This window comes from Citrus sinensis, chromosome 7 (assembly GCF_022201045.2).
Source record: "Citrus sinensis cultivar Valencia sweet orange chromosome 7, DVS_A1.0, whole genome shotgun sequence".
Lineage (NCBI taxonomy): Eukaryota > Viridiplantae > Streptophyta > Magnoliopsida > Sapindales > Rutaceae > Citrus > Citrus sinensis.
In genome coordinates this window covers 25,881,658-25,901,114 of record NC_068562.1, presented here as the reverse complement: position 1 = coordinate 25,901,114, position 19,457 = coordinate 25,881,658, and the positions used below count along the sequence as shown (strand labels likewise).

At 35.2% G+C, this 19,457-nt stretch overlaps 3 protein-coding genes across 4 annotated transcripts; all 3 read left to right on the top strand.

The window, feature by feature from the left end:
- Positions 1-421: 421 nt before the first annotated feature.
- On the top strand, positions 422-4,570 carry LOC102610617 (hypothetical protein). The gene is made up of 7 exons (XM_006464471.3): positions 422-706; positions 1,334-1,386; positions 1,482-1,591; positions 2,016-2,183; positions 3,128-3,225; positions 3,465-3,591; positions 4,075-4,570. Exons 1-7 carry the CDS (start codon positions 590-592, stop codon positions 4,173-4,175), a joined length of 774 nt encoding a protein of 257 aa, XP_006464534.1. The 5' UTR covers positions 422-589; the 3' UTR covers positions 4,176-4,570.
- A 1,081-nt stretch (positions 4,571-5,651) lies between these two features.
- Positions 5,652-13,152, top strand: LOC102610927 (uncharacterized). 2 transcript variants are annotated; one of them, XM_006464472.4, is made up of 13 exons: positions 5,653-6,402; positions 7,348-7,426; positions 7,524-7,580; positions 7,976-8,031; positions 8,872-9,097; positions 9,307-9,393; positions 9,474-9,551; positions 9,720-9,803; positions 11,091-11,155; positions 11,234-11,435; positions 11,504-11,592; positions 12,418-12,532; positions 12,771-13,152. In XM_006464472.4, exons 1-13 carry the CDS (start codon positions 5,807-5,809, stop codon positions 12,804-12,806), a joined length of 1,770 nt encoding a protein of 589 aa, XP_006464535.1. In that variant the 5' UTR covers positions 5,653-5,806; the 3' UTR covers positions 12,807-13,152. The 2 variants fall into 2 exon arrangements, with proteins under 2 accessions (XP_024951329.1, XP_006464535.1); XM_025095561.2 differs by lacking the exons at positions 12,418-12,532; positions 12,771-13,152 and adding an exon at positions 11,698-12,395 and having other exon boundaries at positions 5,652-6,402.
- Positions 13,153-14,293: 1,141 nt separating this feature from the next.
- Positions 14,294-18,920, top strand: LOC102611231 (uncharacterized). Its single transcript, XM_006464473.4, has 9 exons — positions 14,294-14,461; positions 14,579-14,705; positions 15,220-15,300; positions 15,411-15,499; positions 15,593-15,667; positions 17,269-17,330; positions 17,425-17,487; positions 17,931-18,110; positions 18,540-18,920. Exons 2-9 carry the CDS (start codon positions 14,583-14,585, stop codon positions 18,620-18,622), a joined length of 756 nt encoding a protein of 251 aa, XP_006464536.1. The 5' UTR covers positions 14,294-14,461; positions 14,579-14,582; the 3' UTR covers positions 18,623-18,920.
- Positions 18,921-19,457: the final 537 nt, after the last annotated feature.

The window sequence follows — 19,457 nt, the reverse complement described above, 5'->3', positions numbered from 1 at the left end:
GTTATTTTGATTATATTTTAACCAAAATTGATTAGGGTTTAAGTATGTAAACACTAAAATTATCTTAGAAATTATGTTAAAAAACATGTTAAACATGTAATTTTTTTTTTCAAAGACTATATATTAAAGGCACATGAAACATGTGACTGCATTAGTGTTTGAGATTCTTGACATAGCTAATTAATCGTATGATAGTCGCGTCAGTTTTATTACAGCACACCGCCAGTGCAAACTGTCATCCCATTCCCCAGTCAAAATTCAACGCTACTCTAAGGACAACTTGGTCACTGGCAAAGGATGAGGAACCTATTTGAAATAAACTGAAACTAATGTATCGTTATTTACTAAAAATAAAAAGATAGGGATCTCAATGTTATTTACTCGATAATCAAATATTTCGATCTCTCATAGTTACACGTCACCTCTCGCAAGTCACAGGACTCGTCGCGACTCGAGTCGCTTCCTTCCCTCTTGCTTGCAGTCTCCGCCCATTTTTGTAGCACAGAAAAAAAATTAATTTTCATTTTTCAGTTCAAATTCAGTCAATATTTTCTTTTATTTTCTCAGTAACCAAGCAGACATAACAATAATGGCGGAAGAAAAAGAATCAACGTCGATTCCACTGAGTCAAGCTGAGAATGGCGGCGAAGATCCCGAAGATCCAGTCAAATCTCCACCCACTTCCTCTGCTTCTTCCACTCGTCAGGTTCATTATTTTTCTTTTAATATCCACCGTCCTTTTTTAAATTTAATTTAATTAGATTAGATATTTTTCGATCTATTTGTGTCTGATTATCCGATATTTCGGATCTTGTTTTGTTAATTAACAAATATAAAATTTGTGAACACTTGAGGAAAATGTTTTCTAAAAATTAAAACAGTGAAAATGTCTCGAATTGTAAATTAAGGAAGAAATCGTAAACATGTTAGAAGATTGTTAATGTAAACTCTATTTTTGAATTTGTAAAATAAAAATTACAATTTGGTAAATAGTGAATGTAGGCAACTAAATGATAAGAAATATAGCTGAAAAAAACAAGATAAGAGCCGGTATTATAATTTATTATCCGTATTTTAATATATTATATATCGTTTTTGTTATAAAATTTTGATGAAGCGAAAATGTCAAAAAAATGTGACAGAGTATATCATGTACTATTCGGGATTTGTGAGTCTTTGTTATATTACTTTGTACGGACTAATACACATATATGCAATGTGTGGTGGTCTACGAGCAGAAATATTTTGAAATTTTATTCGTATTTTTATTGTGAGAAACATATGATACTAGTATCCATGTTTGATGGTAGTTCTGCCTCTTTATATTGTTTAGGCTTGCTGTTATGTTCTTCAGAGTTGGATTTCAAAGAAGTTTATGACTGGATGGTAAGAAATTTTGCTAATTTCTGCAATGTTCCAAATGTTTAGTTGTATTATTTGGTCCTTCAAATCTGACATATCATTGGCTTCTTGAATTGCAGTGTGGTTCTTTTCCCTGTGGCGGTTACATTTTTCATTACATGGTGGTTTGTTCAGTTTGTTGATGGTTTCTTCAGTCCATTGTATGAGCACCTCGGCTTTGACATTTTTGGTAAGTCATAATTTCTCAATGGTTGGCCTTTGGCATGAATGTAGTTCTGTAGTATTACTTGATGGAAATGGACTTGTATTAGTTGTTTTTCTGTTTAACATTTCTTTTTGTTGGTTTACATTGACAACTATTGGAGAATCACTTGGAAAGCAAAAATTTGGATGTATGTTTGAAAAGTTCAAGGCGAAAGGCAACTTAATCATGTGGAGAACTTGTGAATTACACTCTGCTTCTGATAAATAAAAACTTAAGAAAAGAAAAACATCTTTTTGTGAAAATTCATCTATGTTTAAATATCCAGGCCCCATGAATGAGAGTTGGTCTTTTATTCTAGAACTAATGATTAAATTTCCTTTTAGATGTCCTTTTTATTTATACATTGGGCCTCATTATCATACTCTCAAGTTCTTGATCTATTGCGCAGGGCTCGGATTTATCACATCTCTGGTATTTGTATTCCTTGTTGGTGTTTTTGTTTCATCTTGGTTGGGCTCTACAGTTTTCTGGGTTGGAGAATGGTTTATTAAGCGCATGCCCTTTGTTAGGCATCTATACTCAGCCTCCAAGCAAATTAGTGCTGCAATATCTCCAGGTTATCTCTTGATCAGTTATTCCCATTCTCACATGTAAATCTAGTTGCATAAAGTGACCGACAGATGTTTATGTTCTACTGTGCCCTTAGTAGCATCCTGGAAACTGGAAAGTAGTCAGTCAATGAAGTACTCATTCTTTGTACAGGAATGAGTGTGACAACTGGCTGCTATACTTATATGTTGTATATGGTTTGTTGTAGGACCATAAAAATATTTTAATAGGTTGTGAACTTGTGATCATTTAAGACGGCAATCTGAAAAACGGTCGGCGCCTTATGATGTTCCAGCTTAATACTTTCTATAATTATTAATGCATTTCTAATGTTCTATGGTAGCTGACTTATGATAATAACTTTGATTTTGTTAATACCTCTCTTTGCTAACATATTTTGAAAAGGATAAATGATGTATTTTTATCAATATTTCCAATATACTAAGCTGGTGAGTTTTTATTACTGGTCACATTGATTTTGCTGTATAGGAGGCTATATATATATTAATATGAAACTATGAGTATTTGTATTAATAAATAATGGACAGAATACACCTTAGTAGACAAAGCTATACAAGACAGTATCAAACTCCAAAAGTCTGATCTAACCCAAAAGAGACTGCCTAACCCTATGCAAAAATGAGCAGGATACGCTCTAAATCCCTAAAACTCCTCTCCAATTAAGATGAATGAAGAAAAATGAAGTTTTCTGGAAATCCTCAGACACCATCACCCAAAGTGAAGCTAAAAGGTGAACTCTATCCGACAAGCTATCATAACTGACCCCTATTGACTCTTTGAAGATTCTACCATTTCTTTCACTCCAAATCAGCCAAAAGAGGCTATTCATATTTCCTACACACACGTTGACATCTTGATCATTCTTATATTAAATTATGAGACTGGATAATTTTGCTTTAAACTGATATGATACCTATATTTTCTTTGCAGATCAAAATACAACAGCTTTTAAAGAGGTGGCGATCATCCGTCATCCACGTGTTGGTGAATACGCATTTGGTTTTATTACATCAACAGTCACACTTCAGGTACTTGTGGTTTATGTGGTATACTCTTCTCCTGCAAAGTATTGTTGAACTTTGTTCACAGGTCGCTTTTGAGAATTTGCAGTTTCTTCCATATATTCTTGTCAAACTGTGCATTGCCTGTGCCAGAATATCTTGTTACGTAATTAAGTTCATAATTAAGTTCTACATTGTTTTGACCTTAGATAACTATATTTCCTCGAGCTTAATTACTGATCATGCTTGTAAGCTGATTCCTGCAGAAAGATAATGGAGATGAAGAGTTATGTAGTGTTTTTGTCCCAACAAACCATCTATATATTGGTGATATATTCCTGGTGAGCTCTAAGGAAATCATAAGGCCAAATCTGTCTATCCGAGAAGGCATAGGTATGGTGTTCCTTATTGCTATGTCAACCTTTAACCTTTTTCTTCTTATTACTATTTCTGTATTAAGCAGAGAGTGCTTTTTTACTTAAAAAGTGTTTTCTTTTTTTGTTTCTTTTGCTAACTTATGTATTGGATAAAAATGTTTATATAAAAGGTATCCAGTTTTAAGATTAAAATATTCAGTACTATCTGTATATAACATCCTGCTGTCGTTTTCGAAATAATCAATCTGTAGAATCGACGTAGAGGATTATGCTTTTAAAAATGCTCTTTTAAGGATTTTTTCAGCAATTTAGTAGACTCCCAGCTGAAATGCAAACAGAGTATATAACTACAAGTAGATGTTAACTTACACTGCGTAGTGAAAAGTTTGTATTTGTTGCTAATCACTCTTAACATAGAATGGTTAAACATAAATTTCTTTACGGCTTTTTTTGGGGGTTTGTAGACATCTGGTTCCTTACATGTTTGGAAATAATGCAGAGATCATTGTTTCGGGAGGAATGACAATGCCACAAGTGATTTCTCCTATTGAAAGGGTTGCTCGTCAGGGCGAAAGAATCCCTCTGAACAGAATAATGTGATGGCATCAGAGAACAGGTGTTTTGATTAACTCCGCAATTACGTAAAAATTCCTACCATTGCATGTGTTGGAAGCCTTCGAAAGGGTCAGCATGCTTGAGACTAGGTCATTGTCTCACCTTTAACTAATGTGCCTGCTTCGATTTTTGTAATTACAGCTATACGTTCTGTGAGGTTGCTTCCTTGATGCAACCCTGTACCTGTTACTACTGTAAGAGAGAAAATGCTAGTATTTCTCATTAGATATGTTGTCTTTAGTGTGTTCTCCTGTCATTTATTCTTTCATCCTCTCTAATATTTGAGAAATACTGTGTTGATTAATATGATCTCACGATTTGTTGACCTCAACAAGAAGCCTCCATTTATCAAAGCAGAAACTGTGACATTTGTATGATTACCATTTGTATACTTCGAGTTCTTTGATTTTGGATTTGAAATCTTTTAGAGAGATTCACGAAAAGGGGATGAATTAAAGTAAATATTTGTTATTGTTATTATCGCCAATTGATTTCACATTTTAACTAGGGAGAGATGTTTAGAATTGGCATTATAAAAATAAGCTATTTGCATTAAATCTGACAACAGTATACTGAAGAAAAGGAGATTATTATTTATCAGGTAACGATCCTGTCATAGTTTCTTTTTATTTTAAAAAAATAAATAGTATTTGTTTACTTTGTTATTTAATTAAAATTACAGCCAAGTATAAACAAACAGGAACATGATCTTCTTCAGATATGAACATTTTTAAGTTTTTAATGATTTTTTATCACGTGTCTTTTAGTGGTAGTGTATGGGTAAAATTTAACTTCTTTTATTTATTTTTATTTTTTATTTATTTATTAACAACCAATTAATGATTGAGTTATTTGCTCAGGACATGATCAGTTCAGGAGAGAATCCTGATCCAAACATTAATATAAATTTAAAGGCATAGATACCAAGTGGAGGATGTAATGTAACCATCACTTTTTTTTTTGGTTATTTTTTTGTTATCGTTTTCCTTAAATCATGAGTTACACACTCCGAATTAAGGCATAGATTTATAAATATAAAGAAATTTTTTTGTTAAATTTTGTTTGTCGCATTCCTAATTGCACGATATGCATTTGTTACAATATAATCTTGTAGTGGGTAATAAGTAACAAATGATCGTTACAATGCAATAATAGTTTTTCCAATGAATATATGCAATCATGAATGTATAAAAATAAATTTATTCAACCCCAATAGTATTCATTTTATAGATAAAAATATTTTTATTGATTTTTATTTTATAACCTTTTAGATTTTGCCAGGTAGACAAGTTTGTCTCTAACCGTACTTGTCCAGGCTCCAACCACTTCATGACTTCATCACAGTGTTGTGTAGACCTCCGTCGGTTGAGAACCCTACATTTCAAAAAAGGCCCACAATAGTTTTAAAATATGACATCGAAGTCCCCATTCCAGATATATTAATGAAAAAAAAAAATAATGAGGTATAAATGAAGTAAAAACTTAATCGAAGTCTCTGGCGCTTCGGCTATCAAAACCCAACAAAACCCTAGGTTAAAATACACAACTGAAACCCTATCTTCGAATCGAAATTAGCGATTGGCGAGAACTAAATTGATTAAATTAATTTCATCAAAATGGAATTCGACGAGTACGAGTATTTGGAGAAGACGGTGGAGGAGCAGCGGCAGCAGAAGCAAGACGACGATTCGTCGTCGAAGAAGAAGGCGAAGCGCGAGGAGAAGAGCGAGCGGAGTTACCGAAAGCGCGAGGACAGTGAAGAGGAGGAAGAGGAGGAGAAGTCGAGGAGCGGAAAGAGGTCGCGGCGAGACGAGGATGAAGAAAATGGAAGTAGAAGAGACAGAGACAGAGATAGAGATAAGGAGCGGCACCGGAGGGATCGGGACCGGGACCGGGACCGGGGCCGGGAAAGAGAAAGGGAGACCGAGCGGGATCGTGAAAGGAGTGGAGAGAGGAGAGAGAAGGAGAAGGAGAGAGAGAGGAGGGAGAGAAGAGACAGGGAGAAAGAGAGGGAGAGAGAAAGGGACGGGGAGAGGAGGAGCAGCAGCCGGTCTCGGAGGAGCAGCAGCCAGTCCCGGAGGAGTAGCAGTAGGTCCAGAAGGGAGAGGGAGAGGGAGAGTGAACGGGAACGGGAACTGGAACTGGAACGGGAGAGGGAGAGAGAAAGGGAGCTTAGGGAGAGAGAGCGGGACCTCGAAATGAGAGAGAGCAGGTAAATTGCTAAACATTGTGGTTGTGCTTTTGAAATTGAGTAGAAATTTAGCCATTATGAACATACATCATTTTATTGTTCTTGTATTTCTAATGATTATGATCCCTATTGAATTATGATGGATATGGTATTGTAGAATAACCCTTTTAACAGATTTTCTGTTTGAACAAGCTAAGTTTTTGGCTTTGTGAAAAAACAGTGAAACAAATTTGATATTCTTGTTATGTATGCTTATGATTGTTATTGTAACAGCCGCTAGTTTGGCCTTCTTTTAATATTTTTTTATTTTTGTGGATTGGACTAAATGATAACTTAAGTGAAATCCAGTGGGGAATTGTACTATGAAAGTAATGGGATGATTTGTGATGAGTATTCTATGCTTTAACTTCTATCTCTGGGAGTGCCACTGGAGTAAATGACTTTAATTTCTAGTGGTACAGTCACCCAACTTGCTTTGATATAACTTTGCTTGTATATCAAGAAACTTTTTGAAACTGAAGTTATTGATAAAGCTTATAACAGACTAGCACTTCCTTATGGTCATTTTTGAAAGGCTCAATGTCTCTGCTGCATGCTTAGAATTTCTGGCCAAATATCTACGTCTAATATTTTATGGTCTTTGCTGCTTGCTTAGAACTTCTGGCCTAACATTGACATTTGATATTTTATGGGATATTATGATTAGCTAATGTAACTTTATTTTTTTAGGCCTTCAACCTCTGAATTAGAATGGTTGACATAGCTGTATGCTTAGCTAGGATCTTCAGAATGGGTCAGATGTTTGATGCAATGATCTTCAAATAGAGAAAATGGATATGGTTTTTGCTATGTTGTATGTGCCACTCTACCTATTGAACTGTTATGTACTGAAGTGAGGACTTTCAATGTAATGATATTCATATTCTACACATTTCCTATTTTAACCTGGAAGCCATTTGTCTGCAGGAGATATAAAGAAAAGAAAGAAGTGGTGGAACCTGAAGCTGATCCGGAGAGGGACCAGAGAACTGTTTTTGCTTACCAGGTTCAGCGCTGAGACCTGTCTTTTTTCCTTAAAGCAATGAAAGCTTAGTCCTTCATTTTCTTAACGAATTGCATTTTCATTTATTTGGTGATGACAGATGCCACTAAAGGCGACTGAGAGAGATGTTTACGAATTCTTCTCAAAGGCAGGCAAGGTTGGTGGGCAATTTTCAATCACTATATAGACGTCTTTAAAGTTCTTTGCTATTTTCTGCCTGTTTAAAAAATAAATTCTAATTTGTTGCATGGGACATTGCCTATAACAATGTAAATGCATCTTGTTGAGATGCATTTGCTTCATATTGCAGTTATATGTACCCCTTTACCCTTCAGTTACTGCATAGTATTATGACTTTGTTGTGTCTCAAATTTCTATAAGTATGTGATGAGTTACATTGTACATAACCATTTGGTCGGTTTCACAAAGTCACTTAGTAGGTGAATCAGTGTGTATATTGGACATCTAGTATTTCCTTGTACTTTGCATCTGTGCTTTATATTTTTGTTTTCCGTGTTTAATCTTACATTTTTTTATTTCATTTTTTTTCAGGTGAGGGATGTCCGGCTGATCATGGACCGGAATTCAAGGCGGTCAAAGGGAGTTGGGTATGTGCCTGATGTTAAACAGTATTATACTTGTGTGCATGTACTGTTGTAAAGTAGCTATTAGTGTATTTCCTTTAAAGTATCACATTTAACTGTATTCTTAAATTCACTAGCAATGCGATAATGATGAGGGATGATGGGAATACCTTGCACTCATGTTTAATCAATTCATGCTGCGTAATCAAGGTAGATGACATTAACCTGAATTCTATGTTCTTTTTCCCATTTTTCTTCTGAATTGTTGTGAAGGTCCTCAATCTATGAGTATGGGATCCTTATTACAATTCTTTATTTTATAGTGTTTATTATTGGGATCAGAAGTCACACACTGGCTCATTGTAGTTCAATGATCGCAGTTTTTCTTAGTGGCTGAAGTTGGCATGGTGTTTTTCTTGTTGGGGGATGAGACTTATACGGTCCTTGACCCTGCTACTGTTCTGGTATCTTACAGGTTTTAGGATGCCATTTAATATTGAGTGCCCTGTTAGTGATTCTGATCTTTAAGTTGGCGCCTTCCTCATTTATTGTGTTTGGGATTGTGTACAGACGCACTCGGATGTCAAAGTGAACAAGGAGACTACTGCTGTTTATTTCTTTCTTTTCTTCACCCATTCCAAGTCCTCCAGTGTCTGATTTTTTTTTTCTTTATTTAATTATTATGAGCTAACCATTTCTATTATATTAGGAATCAGATGACCAAAAGATAATCAGCTTGAGCTCTCTTCACTGGAGTTTTTGTTTCACCCTTCTATTTGCTCTATGCTCCGCAAGTTTTGCTTTTGATTCTTTTTGTCTCTTGCATTCAGCAAACATAATGGTCTGTCCCTGATTTAACTGCAGGTATATTGAATTTTATGATGTGATGTCAGTGCCAATGGCAATAGCTTTATCAGGTCAACTTTTACTTGGACAACCTGTAATGGTTAAACCTTCTGAAGCTGAAAAGAATCTTGTTCAATCTAATACTTCTGCTGGAGGGACTGCCACTGGACCTTATGGAGCAATTGATAGGAAACTTTATGTGGGAAATCTACACTTTAACATGACTGAGACTCAGCTTAGAAAGGTACTATTGAATAGTAATAGAAAAGTGATTGAGTGAACAATGAAGCAAAATAAAAGTTTTTGATAGTTTAGTGAATCTTTTTCGGGATACTATTGTTTCTAGCATATTTCTAGTCACCTATTCAAGGTTAACCTCTTTTGTTTGGTTATATTCACTTTTTCATCAAGTTACATTACAGTGTTCTTACTCTGTTTCATAATGGTTGTCAGCTCTTTGAACCGTTTGGTCCTGTGGAGCTTGTGCAACTTCCCCTTGACACTGAGACTGGACAATGCAAGGGTTTTGGATTTGTTCAGGTTTGTCAAATCTTCTAGTTGACTTTAAACAAGGAATGGTGCATTTATTATGCATTTATGTTACTTTATTTGTGCTGCAGTTTGCCCAGCTTGAACATGCAAAAGCAGCTCAAAGTGCTTTGAATGGGAAATTGGAGATTGTTGGTAGGACACTGAAGGTATGCTTTGAAATTTAAAGTGTAAAGATAAATATGATGAGTAGCATGAAGTGGTGAAATCATTTTCAGTTATTTGTCTTCTTGTGTGAATATTACTTCCCACCTCAATATAGAATCCCAGATTCCCATGTTATCATCTCTACAACTAATTGATATATACATATGTAGGTTTCATCTGTAACCGATCATGTTGGCACGCAAGATACTGTAGCAAAATCTGCGGACTTTGATGATGATGATGGTGGTGGACTGGTTAGTGATATATCATTTTGTGTTATCAAATTTATAGTTTGTATATTGCTTTTTGATATTATTCATCTTAATCGCGCTTTGTTACTGCACATCAAGTGCACTGGTGGTGGTTCTTAAGTATTATCTGAAATTGAGTGTCCTGCCCTTGGTAAGACTTGGTTATTTTTTTTTAAATACAAGTATCAGTTATTATGCAAAAACATCTGCGTAAGGTTCCAGCTATTGGTAAGGGAAGAGTTTCATGGGGTAGATTTTGTTGAAGTTCTCTTTTAAGTGTTGGTTTTTATCAGAAGCTTGTAATGGTATGATATTTTAAGCCTGAAAGAGAATAGCATTTGAACTTTAGAAATGACAGTTACATGTGGGCCAAGTAATTTCATAGAATAAGTTTCTGTGTAGAGCTTTGCTGAAAACTCACTGATAAATTGACAATCTGTTGTAAACTCTCTCTCTCTCTCTCTCTCTCTCTCTCTATCTCTCTCTGTGTGTGAAATTGAAAATTATATTTATGTATGGAAAAGAATTATAAAGTGACCACATGCCCACTGGAGAGCCCCAACAACTGTGGAAGGGGGAGAAAAGATATACAATTGGCCTCACGGTCTACTAAAACTAGCCAAAAAGGTAAAAATTCCAGCTTCTGCAGCTACATTTCCCAAGAAATCAGGCAGCTAAATAAACCTGACCAGGGTATCTACAACTTTCTGGGCTGAATGAAAATTTGGGATGATTCTTGGAAATCCAGTGAAGTGGAGGCCAAAAGTGAGGCAAAAAGTCTGGTTTGGTTTATTTATTTGGCTTCATGAGAAGATATCGAAAATTGCTTTTAGTAAGGACAATCTGGTAATCATGAGAAGATATTGAAAATTGCTTTTAGTAAGGACAATCTGGTAATTAAGTAATACATAATGGGTTATAGATGGGAATTAAAGAGCACTATTAGTTAGTCATTTTCTTGGCTTCATGAGAAGATTTGAACAATGAACTTTCCATAGAGCTTGTTAAATGGATCGTGAGATGGCTTCTGTGAGATGCTTAACGTTGAATGCTTCATTAATTTTAATGTTTGCACTAAAAGTTTTCAACTTTTTTTTGTCTCTTTTGCCTGCTAAACATTGTTCAACTCTTTCATGCTTGGTGGCTTATGGATGATGGTTTTAGAATATAATCACTTTTAAGATTATTTCGAGGGTGTGTTGCTTTCTTTTGTAAGACTGAAATCTGTCTCGTGTTGCTCCTCAAATTTTCAGAGATTGTCTGGCTGATGTATAATATCTCTCTATGCAGGCTTTAAATGCTCAATCAAGAGCATTGCTTATGCAGAAGCTGGATCGCACCGGTATAGCCACAAGGTTAGTTTATAGGACTGGCTATATCTTTTAGTAGTTTAGTTTACTTCTTCATAAGTTTAATTAAACTATTTTTTACAGTATTGCGGGCTCCCTTGGAGTAGCACCGGCGGTTAATGGATCAGCTGTAAATCAGCAAGCCATTAGCTTGCCTGTTGTCGGGCAACCTGCAGTTCCAGTTCCAGCTGTTACTGCTCCAGTTATACCTAATATGGCTGCTGAATTTATTGGATCTCCAAGCGAGTGTTTGTTGTTGAAGAATATGTTTGATCCTGCCATGGAGGTTTGCGACTTTCTTGCGCTGTTTAGCAATTTTTTGTGTGAAATATTGATTTCAGTTTTGTGCTGCAGACGGACCCAGATTTTGATCTGGAAATACAAGGAGATGTGGAAGAAGAATGTTCCAAATATGGCAGGGTGAAGCATATATATGTGGATAAGTAAGTGTTTGATAAATGTTGATTGCAGTTTTGCATGCTTATTATGCATGACTCATCATTCGTTTTTGTTTTGTTTTATTAAATTTTGTTTGAAATTTTGAACAGCCATATGCTTACATGCCTATGAATAAAGTGTTTCAAGAAGACACTTGAATTTGATCTTCAGGATTAATTACAATTGAAGGAAAAAGTAAGCAAGGTGAAGCAGAAACTTGTGGGAATAATAGTGATGATGGGTGAATGAGAATAATTGTGTAAACAATTAAAGATAGATGAAAATTAAAAGAAACAGTAAAATATTGAAAACCTTGGCTAAGGCTTAGTTGGAGTCTTACATGTAAGGATTTTAATAGAATCTTGCAAAGAAATATTTATCCTGTAACCGCGATCAATATATTTGCTTGTATATGTTCTCTATATCGATACAAGTTCATTCCTGATTATTCCCAAACAAGGTAGAGACAGAATTAGGTACTTGTAAATGAATGCCTAAACAACTAAATTCTCATTTTGACACCATGTTGTTTGCTGGGAAATATTGATTATTGGTTCATCATCAAGTTTTCTATGTTAATAATCCTCAAATCATATCGTTGGTGAAGAAAAGAATAAGATGATGACCTTTAGCTCTCAACTCCTTTCCTGTTGAGGTGACTGCCTAAACATGGTTATTAATACTTTATTTCAGCTGCTAACTATTCCACACACCTTTGCCTTGTGGTGGTGAATGAGAATACACATTTTACACACACAAACATTTCTTGGTGGGTTTGAAAACTATCTATGCTCAGGTTAATATCTCCATATAACTAATCTATCATGCAGAAGGAGTGCTGGTTTTGTATATCTACGGTTTGAATCTACGGAGGCAGCTGCTAGTGCTCAACGTGCAATGCATATGAGATGGTTTGCACGGAGACTGATATCAGCCATCTTTATGGTAATCATTTTTCTTCCTTGCATAAATATGCTTTGAATTGCTCATGTGGAGACCATAACCTGGAAAAATTTAACTCTAGTGGTATATAGGCTTCAAGCTGTTTGGAGAATTGTTTTCAGTAAAGCTTTGGAAATTTTACTCGGCACTTGAAAGGACTGTTCCCAAGTTGTTTGGGAATTATGTTTAGGATTGCACTTACTATTAATCCTCTCATGTGGCATTTCATTATTCTTTACAGAAACCAGAGGATTACGAGGCCAAGTTCAAAAGCTAAACTTGAATGGGTGCTCAAATGGAGATGAGGTTTTTATTTTTATTTCTATTTTTTTTGGTGGTGCTGGTAACTTTAAATTTTCATGTGCTATGTTGGTGTGGCAATCTCCCCTTTCCTCTCAGCCCCTCATTCCGATCCGCATTCTCAGCCCCTCTTCCTGTTCTGCGTTCAATGCTGGAGATTTATTATACCTAAATTTGTATACAATGCAATTTCAACTATGATGACAGGATTTTTTTTTCCACCCTTCACTGGGCTGTCTCTGTAATTTACGTTTTGCTGTAATCTTGAATCTCAAATACCATGACCATCTGTGAACTGTTGAAGCCGATTTTTGCCATTTTTATTGTACTCTTGTCGATTTGTGGTTGGGTTTAGATGTGAGTTTAGAACACGATAACCTTGAAACAAGATTATACTATTTAAAAATTTCCATAATTGTGCATGTAATTGTAAGTTAAATTGCAAGGATATGTAATTCTAGTCTTATATTATAATGAAATCTCAAATAAATTTGGAACTGGCTACGTCTGTCAATTCAACGGTGTGAAATGCAAAATAAATTTGCTATTGTAAAGTTGTTGGTGATGTGGTATACGCGTTATTGGAACAAATTAAATTCGCCGCTATTAGATGATGACTTGTTACAGGTGAGCATTTAGCAGCTTAAAGTTCTTGTTCTTGATTATGATGTCAAGGGCTTTAAAAATGGAAACACCAGCCGTCAAGTAAATAATTTGATTTTGAGTGTTCTGGTAATCATAACTTTTGAGGTTGGGTAAGATTATATTAGTAAGGGAGGTCTACATTTTTTATTAAATTAAAAACAAATTAATGTTGTACGTCTGCCAAAAGGAAGCTAATTTGGGTTCTTTTCTTTCTCTTTCTCAATGCTACATCATAATTTCGTAAATTGAGTTCGATACATCATCGAAGTTTGTCAAAACTAATCTCGATGTGACCAAAATAAAGAATATACTTTATATATATATATATATATATGGTTGCATATTTGAAGAAGTTATATTCCCACAAGTTACATCTTGAAGCCAAACGACCTTCGATCAAGTATCTTATGGTGAAAATTCGAGTCATTATAACTTTTGTCCACGTTTTTCAAAAGAGTACGAAAGAAAAATGAAGAGAGCACAGTTAAAACACGGCGTTTTTGAGTCGTAGAGCAGGTAGCCCATGATTCATGAACCGAGCGAGGACAAGGCCGCAGATAGCTGAAGACTAATAATATAATGAGAGCTCGCGCGAGCGGTGCAATCGGCGAAAGACCGGGGCCACAAAAAGGCCCTAATCTCACTCAAGTTAGTTTTGAGTTAATTAGCCTTAATCCTCTCCACTAATCATTTTTGTTAGTTATTATTATCGTTACTGAAACTACCAAAAAAAAGAAAAAAAAAAAAAAGGGACAACGATACAACAGCGAGTCAATAATAGAATCTTCTATTGTTTATTCTTCTTCTTCGTGCCTTGAAACTAAACTTATATACGAAAAAAAAAAAATTATTAATTAATAATAAGTATAAAAGACTTTTTTCGGGGCTTAATTTGAGAAATCAAAAGACAAGGCCAAAAAATATCCAGAACAGGAACCAAAACCAGAGCTCGGTAAGAGTGGTCGTTTGCTAAGCCTTTGTACTCAGGTAGCCACAACAACTGATCAGCTCTAATACCCTAATACCTTTTTTTCCTTTGAAAGTTTGAATTTTTGTTTATTTGTATTTATTTCTTTGTTCGTGTTTCTGTGTGTTTGTGTGCAGAGAAATGGATAGGTATCAGAGAGTAGAGAAGCCAAAGGCTGAAGCCCCAATAAATGAGAACGAGATTCGTATTACAACTCAAGGCAGAATGAGAAACTATATTACTTATGCCACCACTCTCCTCCAGGTGCGTCCCCTGTTTATTTCCATTCTCAGCTTATTGCTTATTAACATGAATATAATTCATGATGGATTTTTATTATTATTTTTGAATGGTACAAGAGGTTTTACTCTACCGATTGAGCTGATATCCTATGAGTTCGCATAGTATGAGACATTCTGGGGGGTTCTACGGTAGTCACAGACGTTGAGACCCCGTTGCAGCCACATGCCAGGATTTTATAGCTGTAGGTTATAGAATTTGATGGTATCTCTGGGTTTCTGGGTTATTTATTTGTGAATCTGTTGATGTTAGAGACTTTATATAAGCTTAGATGCATGAGTAGAACATGAAAGCTGAAGCCTTCTTAAGTAAGTACTGGAGTAAGAAGGAACTAGTTGAATTATTGCTATCCAAGATTTAGACTTTGGGTGTTTGGGCTACCAGGGCATAACATTTTTGGATATTTTGAAAGTGTGACTTAAACTGCTATCTCTATTTTGCATTTTTGTGTGACTTATGGCCAAGTATTTCTTTGTAGGAGAAAGGATCCAACGAAATTGTTCTTAAAGCGATGGGCAGAGCTATCAATAAGACTGTAATGATTGCCGAACTAATTAAGGTGTAGTGACATTTTATTGTTTCTCTCTCTCTCTCTCTCTCTCTCTATCTCTCTGCGCCATGTTTTTATTAGTCATCATTTTTTTGTTCTGTTTTATTTCTCTCTTTCAGAGAAGGATTGCTGGTCTCCATCAGAACACTTCAATTGGATCAACTGATATAACAGATATGTGGGAGCCATTAGAAGAAGGCCTTCTTCCGTATGAAATATAGACTCTTCAATTGTACTTCTTGCAAATGCCCTATGTTTTCATGGATACTGGATGATTGTTTGATTTTCTGTTCTGTTGCAGCCTAGAAACTACTCGCCATGTCTCAATGATCACAATCACTTTGTCAAAGAAGGATCTAGATACATCATCAACGGGGTAATGAAGGTGGCATTTGGTATCCAATCCGGATACAATTTATTGTTTTTGAAAACAAGGGATACAAAGGATCCCTAAAATAGGTGTTTGGTTGGGCTGTCTCCAGAAAGGGGTTTTTCAAATATAATCCTGAAACAACCTGAATTTGGGAATAAGGCAACAAAAGTCTTATTCCGTTTTCAGTGAGAACTTATTCGAAAACTCAAAAATAAAACTGTTGCAGTTTTATATTATACCAAACATGTTTTCTGATGTTAGAAATATTTGATTGAAGTCATTCTTTTAGATTATATTCTTTTAGAAATATCAAATGTTAATGTGGCATGTGAAATTATACAATTTCTTTATCATTTTTGTGCCACTAATTATTGCTTAGAGATTAATAGTATAAAGTCATGTGAGATGCTTTAAATTTAGTGGTTAATCATATCATTTTGATTTCTCTTAGATGTTGAATGGCTTTAGATGGTTTCCTGTACTTATAATGGACTTTGTGTTTATCACCTGTGTTTATTTTACAATAGGTACAAGACTGCCACGTGTGATTTTATAAAAAATTAAGCTATTATGAAGACTGTAATCTACAGTGTTTTTAAGAAGATGATATAAGTAAATTGAGGATAGGTGCCTAATTGATCTGTTCCTTTTTCACAATACAGTAACTGATTGGATGAATCCCCCATGCCAACCTCAAGGGGATATTATGTTTGTGCATGGAGAGGGGGTGGGCAGTGGGTATCTTTGGTTGAGTTTGTGGTTTGAATTTTTTTTTAAAGCTTTCTTTCTGGTTTAATAGTTGGATAGGTTCTTCTTTTGTTCTGTAGAACTTATGTCTGTCATGAATTTTGGTGTCAATATATAATATCTGAGTTTAATTTGATTGCATATATCAAGGTTTTCCATGAATTTAAACCCAACTAGTCCTGATATCTGCCTGTCAATTTATTTTACATTTTAGAATAAGAATCTGGTTTTAGTTCAGGATCCGATGGTATTATAATTTCTCAAGGTAATATCTTTTAATAAATAATGACTTAATTTTGGTAAATTGTGTTTGCACTTAACTTCTCTTGTACATGCATTTTGCCCTCTCTGATGTTTTCCTTGCCTATTTTTCTACTTAAAGTTATATCTGGACTACCTTGGATGCAAAAGCATGGTTAAGTTAAATAACATCCATTTTTTTCCTCACCTTCGAAGGAAAAAATGCTGGTTAAAATATAATATTTCTTATTCATTTATAGATGTACCTGAGAAACCTTACTTTCGTATATGAATAATATTTGGTGCATTGAGTTGGTGTGTTGAATGAGTTTGAGAAAGGTTACTTGTGCCGATTTGATATTAATTTAGTATATGTCTTTTTGGGTCTGAATATTTATTGCATTTTTTTTGTCACTGTTTTTCATTCTGTATGGTGAACTTTGCACATTTAGTTTCATGGGAAACCAAAAGAAGTTCCAATTTAAGGCTAAAAAAGCACGCCTTGAGCCACATATTTTTTTCCATTTCAGCTGATCTTAAACCTGGGTATACTCTTTGATTAGAAATTAAACCTTGGTATACTTGCTAAGTTCATATGTAAATTTTCCTGATTGCAGTTACCAACCTCCTCTTCCTGCTGATCAAGTGAAACCTTGGAATGAATTTGAAGATGAAGGAGGTGAAAGAATATTTCTTGTACATAATTGTATCTGTCATCTCTGGTAATGAAAAAGTGAGCTAATTTATATTGTTTAATGCCATTTTCTTTACAGAGGGTTCACCAAGGGGACGAGGTAGAGGACGCGGTGGTCGAGGAAGGGGTAGGGGTAGAGGAGGTATTACTTATCTTTGATGATTCATTGACTTAAATTACCTTCATGGTACATGAAGTAGAATATGTTTTGGCTTTCTTCATAAATTTGGATATACATGCTCTTTTTTATTAGATTCTAGTATGACTATAACTAATTTGAAGCAGGTTTTAGGCACTTGCAGTTAAGACTATTAAGACTGAGATTAAAAAGAAAAAATAAAATGTTTTGTTTTTCTTGTCGGTATTTGATTTCAAAATAGTATCACATTCATTTTCAGATTCTTGTCATTAATTTAAGCTGTCCAAGGAAAAAGACGAATAGGGAAAGGAGGTCAAATACCATTCATGGGAATCTCTCCTGATCATTTGGAATGCATAGCTTTCAATGGATAAGAAGACCTACACTGTTTGACATCTTAATAAAGTTGCTCACTTGGTTACCCTCTTGTGCTAATCTGTCTTCAGGTTTTTACAATGGAGCAGGGGACTATAATGTCGATGGTTGGGATGGTGGACGTGGCTTCGGTGGTCGGGGTCGAGGACGTGGTAGAGGTCGTTCTTTCAGAGGTCGAGGATGGGGTTACGGTAGTCAGTCAGGTGGATATTATGATTATGGGGAGCTAGAAGCTCCGCCTGTCGGTCGCGGTAAGTCTTTGGAGCAATTGATGAGTTTCAGAAGTTGCATTTTGTTGCTATGTTTCAAATAATGTGTAGAGTAGGTGTCATGTCATTTAGGAATGCTAAATATGATTTTAAACTATGAGATCATTATATTATTTTTCCAATCAAGACTTTAATCATCAAAGAGAAGTTATGAAGTAGATGGTTGTTGAGGAGCCCTGCTTATGGGTCTGACATCCACCTGACTTTTATGAGAGAAGAATTACTTTCTGATATTTCTGCTAGTCAGGCATATTTATTAATCTCTTTTTGTGCTTCTACTGTAATACAGTACTTAAAGAGAAATACGCTGGTGCTAAAGTTTTATACCGCATAGTTGTGCAATTCTCCTTCTGAAGCTTGTTGAGCTGTTGAATCTGATTCTATTTATCTTATATATTGCTTTGACTCCAGGCCGGGGTCGTGGCAGGGCAAGGGGCCGTGGGCGTGGTCGTAATCCCAGGTCGGGTGGCCCATTTCAAGCAGTGGGTGCATGAGCAGTAGATGTTGCTGAAGATATAATATATGCTGTTGGGATGAAAAATGAATGTGGATGCCTGCTCTGCTTGTGTTTACATGTAAGTGTTGGTGACAATTATGGGCATTGTCTTTCATTTCAAGTCATGAAGTGTTGCAGCCATCATGCTGCTGCCAGTTTTGTTTACAAGTAACTATAGGTTGTGGCCTAGGAATATTTTCTTACTTGTTTGCTGACAGGTTTTTTCACATACCAAGACAGATTGTACAATTTTTTCCCCTTTCTTGATAGGAATAATAGAGCAGTACATTCTTTCATTCTTCATATTAATAGTTATACAAATGCTAACTTCTGTTGAGGATCAAGTCACTATCTTGGTTTCAATTTGCCGTTGGAATTCTGAAAATTCCGCTAGTGTGTTGATTAGAAGTATATGAAAGAAAGATTGGCTGATACATGTTAGAAATTTGTTGTGAAAAGTTTTAATCATTTTTAATCAATCCATAACACCCTTTAGAATCATGCCCTATGAATGAAAATGAAAAGAAAATTGAAGTTAGTTTTTTTGTTCCATTGTAGTGTCTAATGAGTTCGATTGTTACCTGTGACGATAAAAGGTTTATTTTTTCACATTGGAACTTTCGCATTCATGATCTAGTTTTGGTGAAATGGTTCTAAATAAGTATAGAATCGATGATCCATAGAAATTTGTCTTGAAACCAAATTCATATTAAGCTTCCTTTACAAAATGATTGTTTGGAGGTTTTTCAATTCTGAAATGGTTAAATGAACTTGCCTTTAACTGAAATGGAGTACAAGAGGAGAATTTAAATTCAGTTTGTCAGCTATATGTA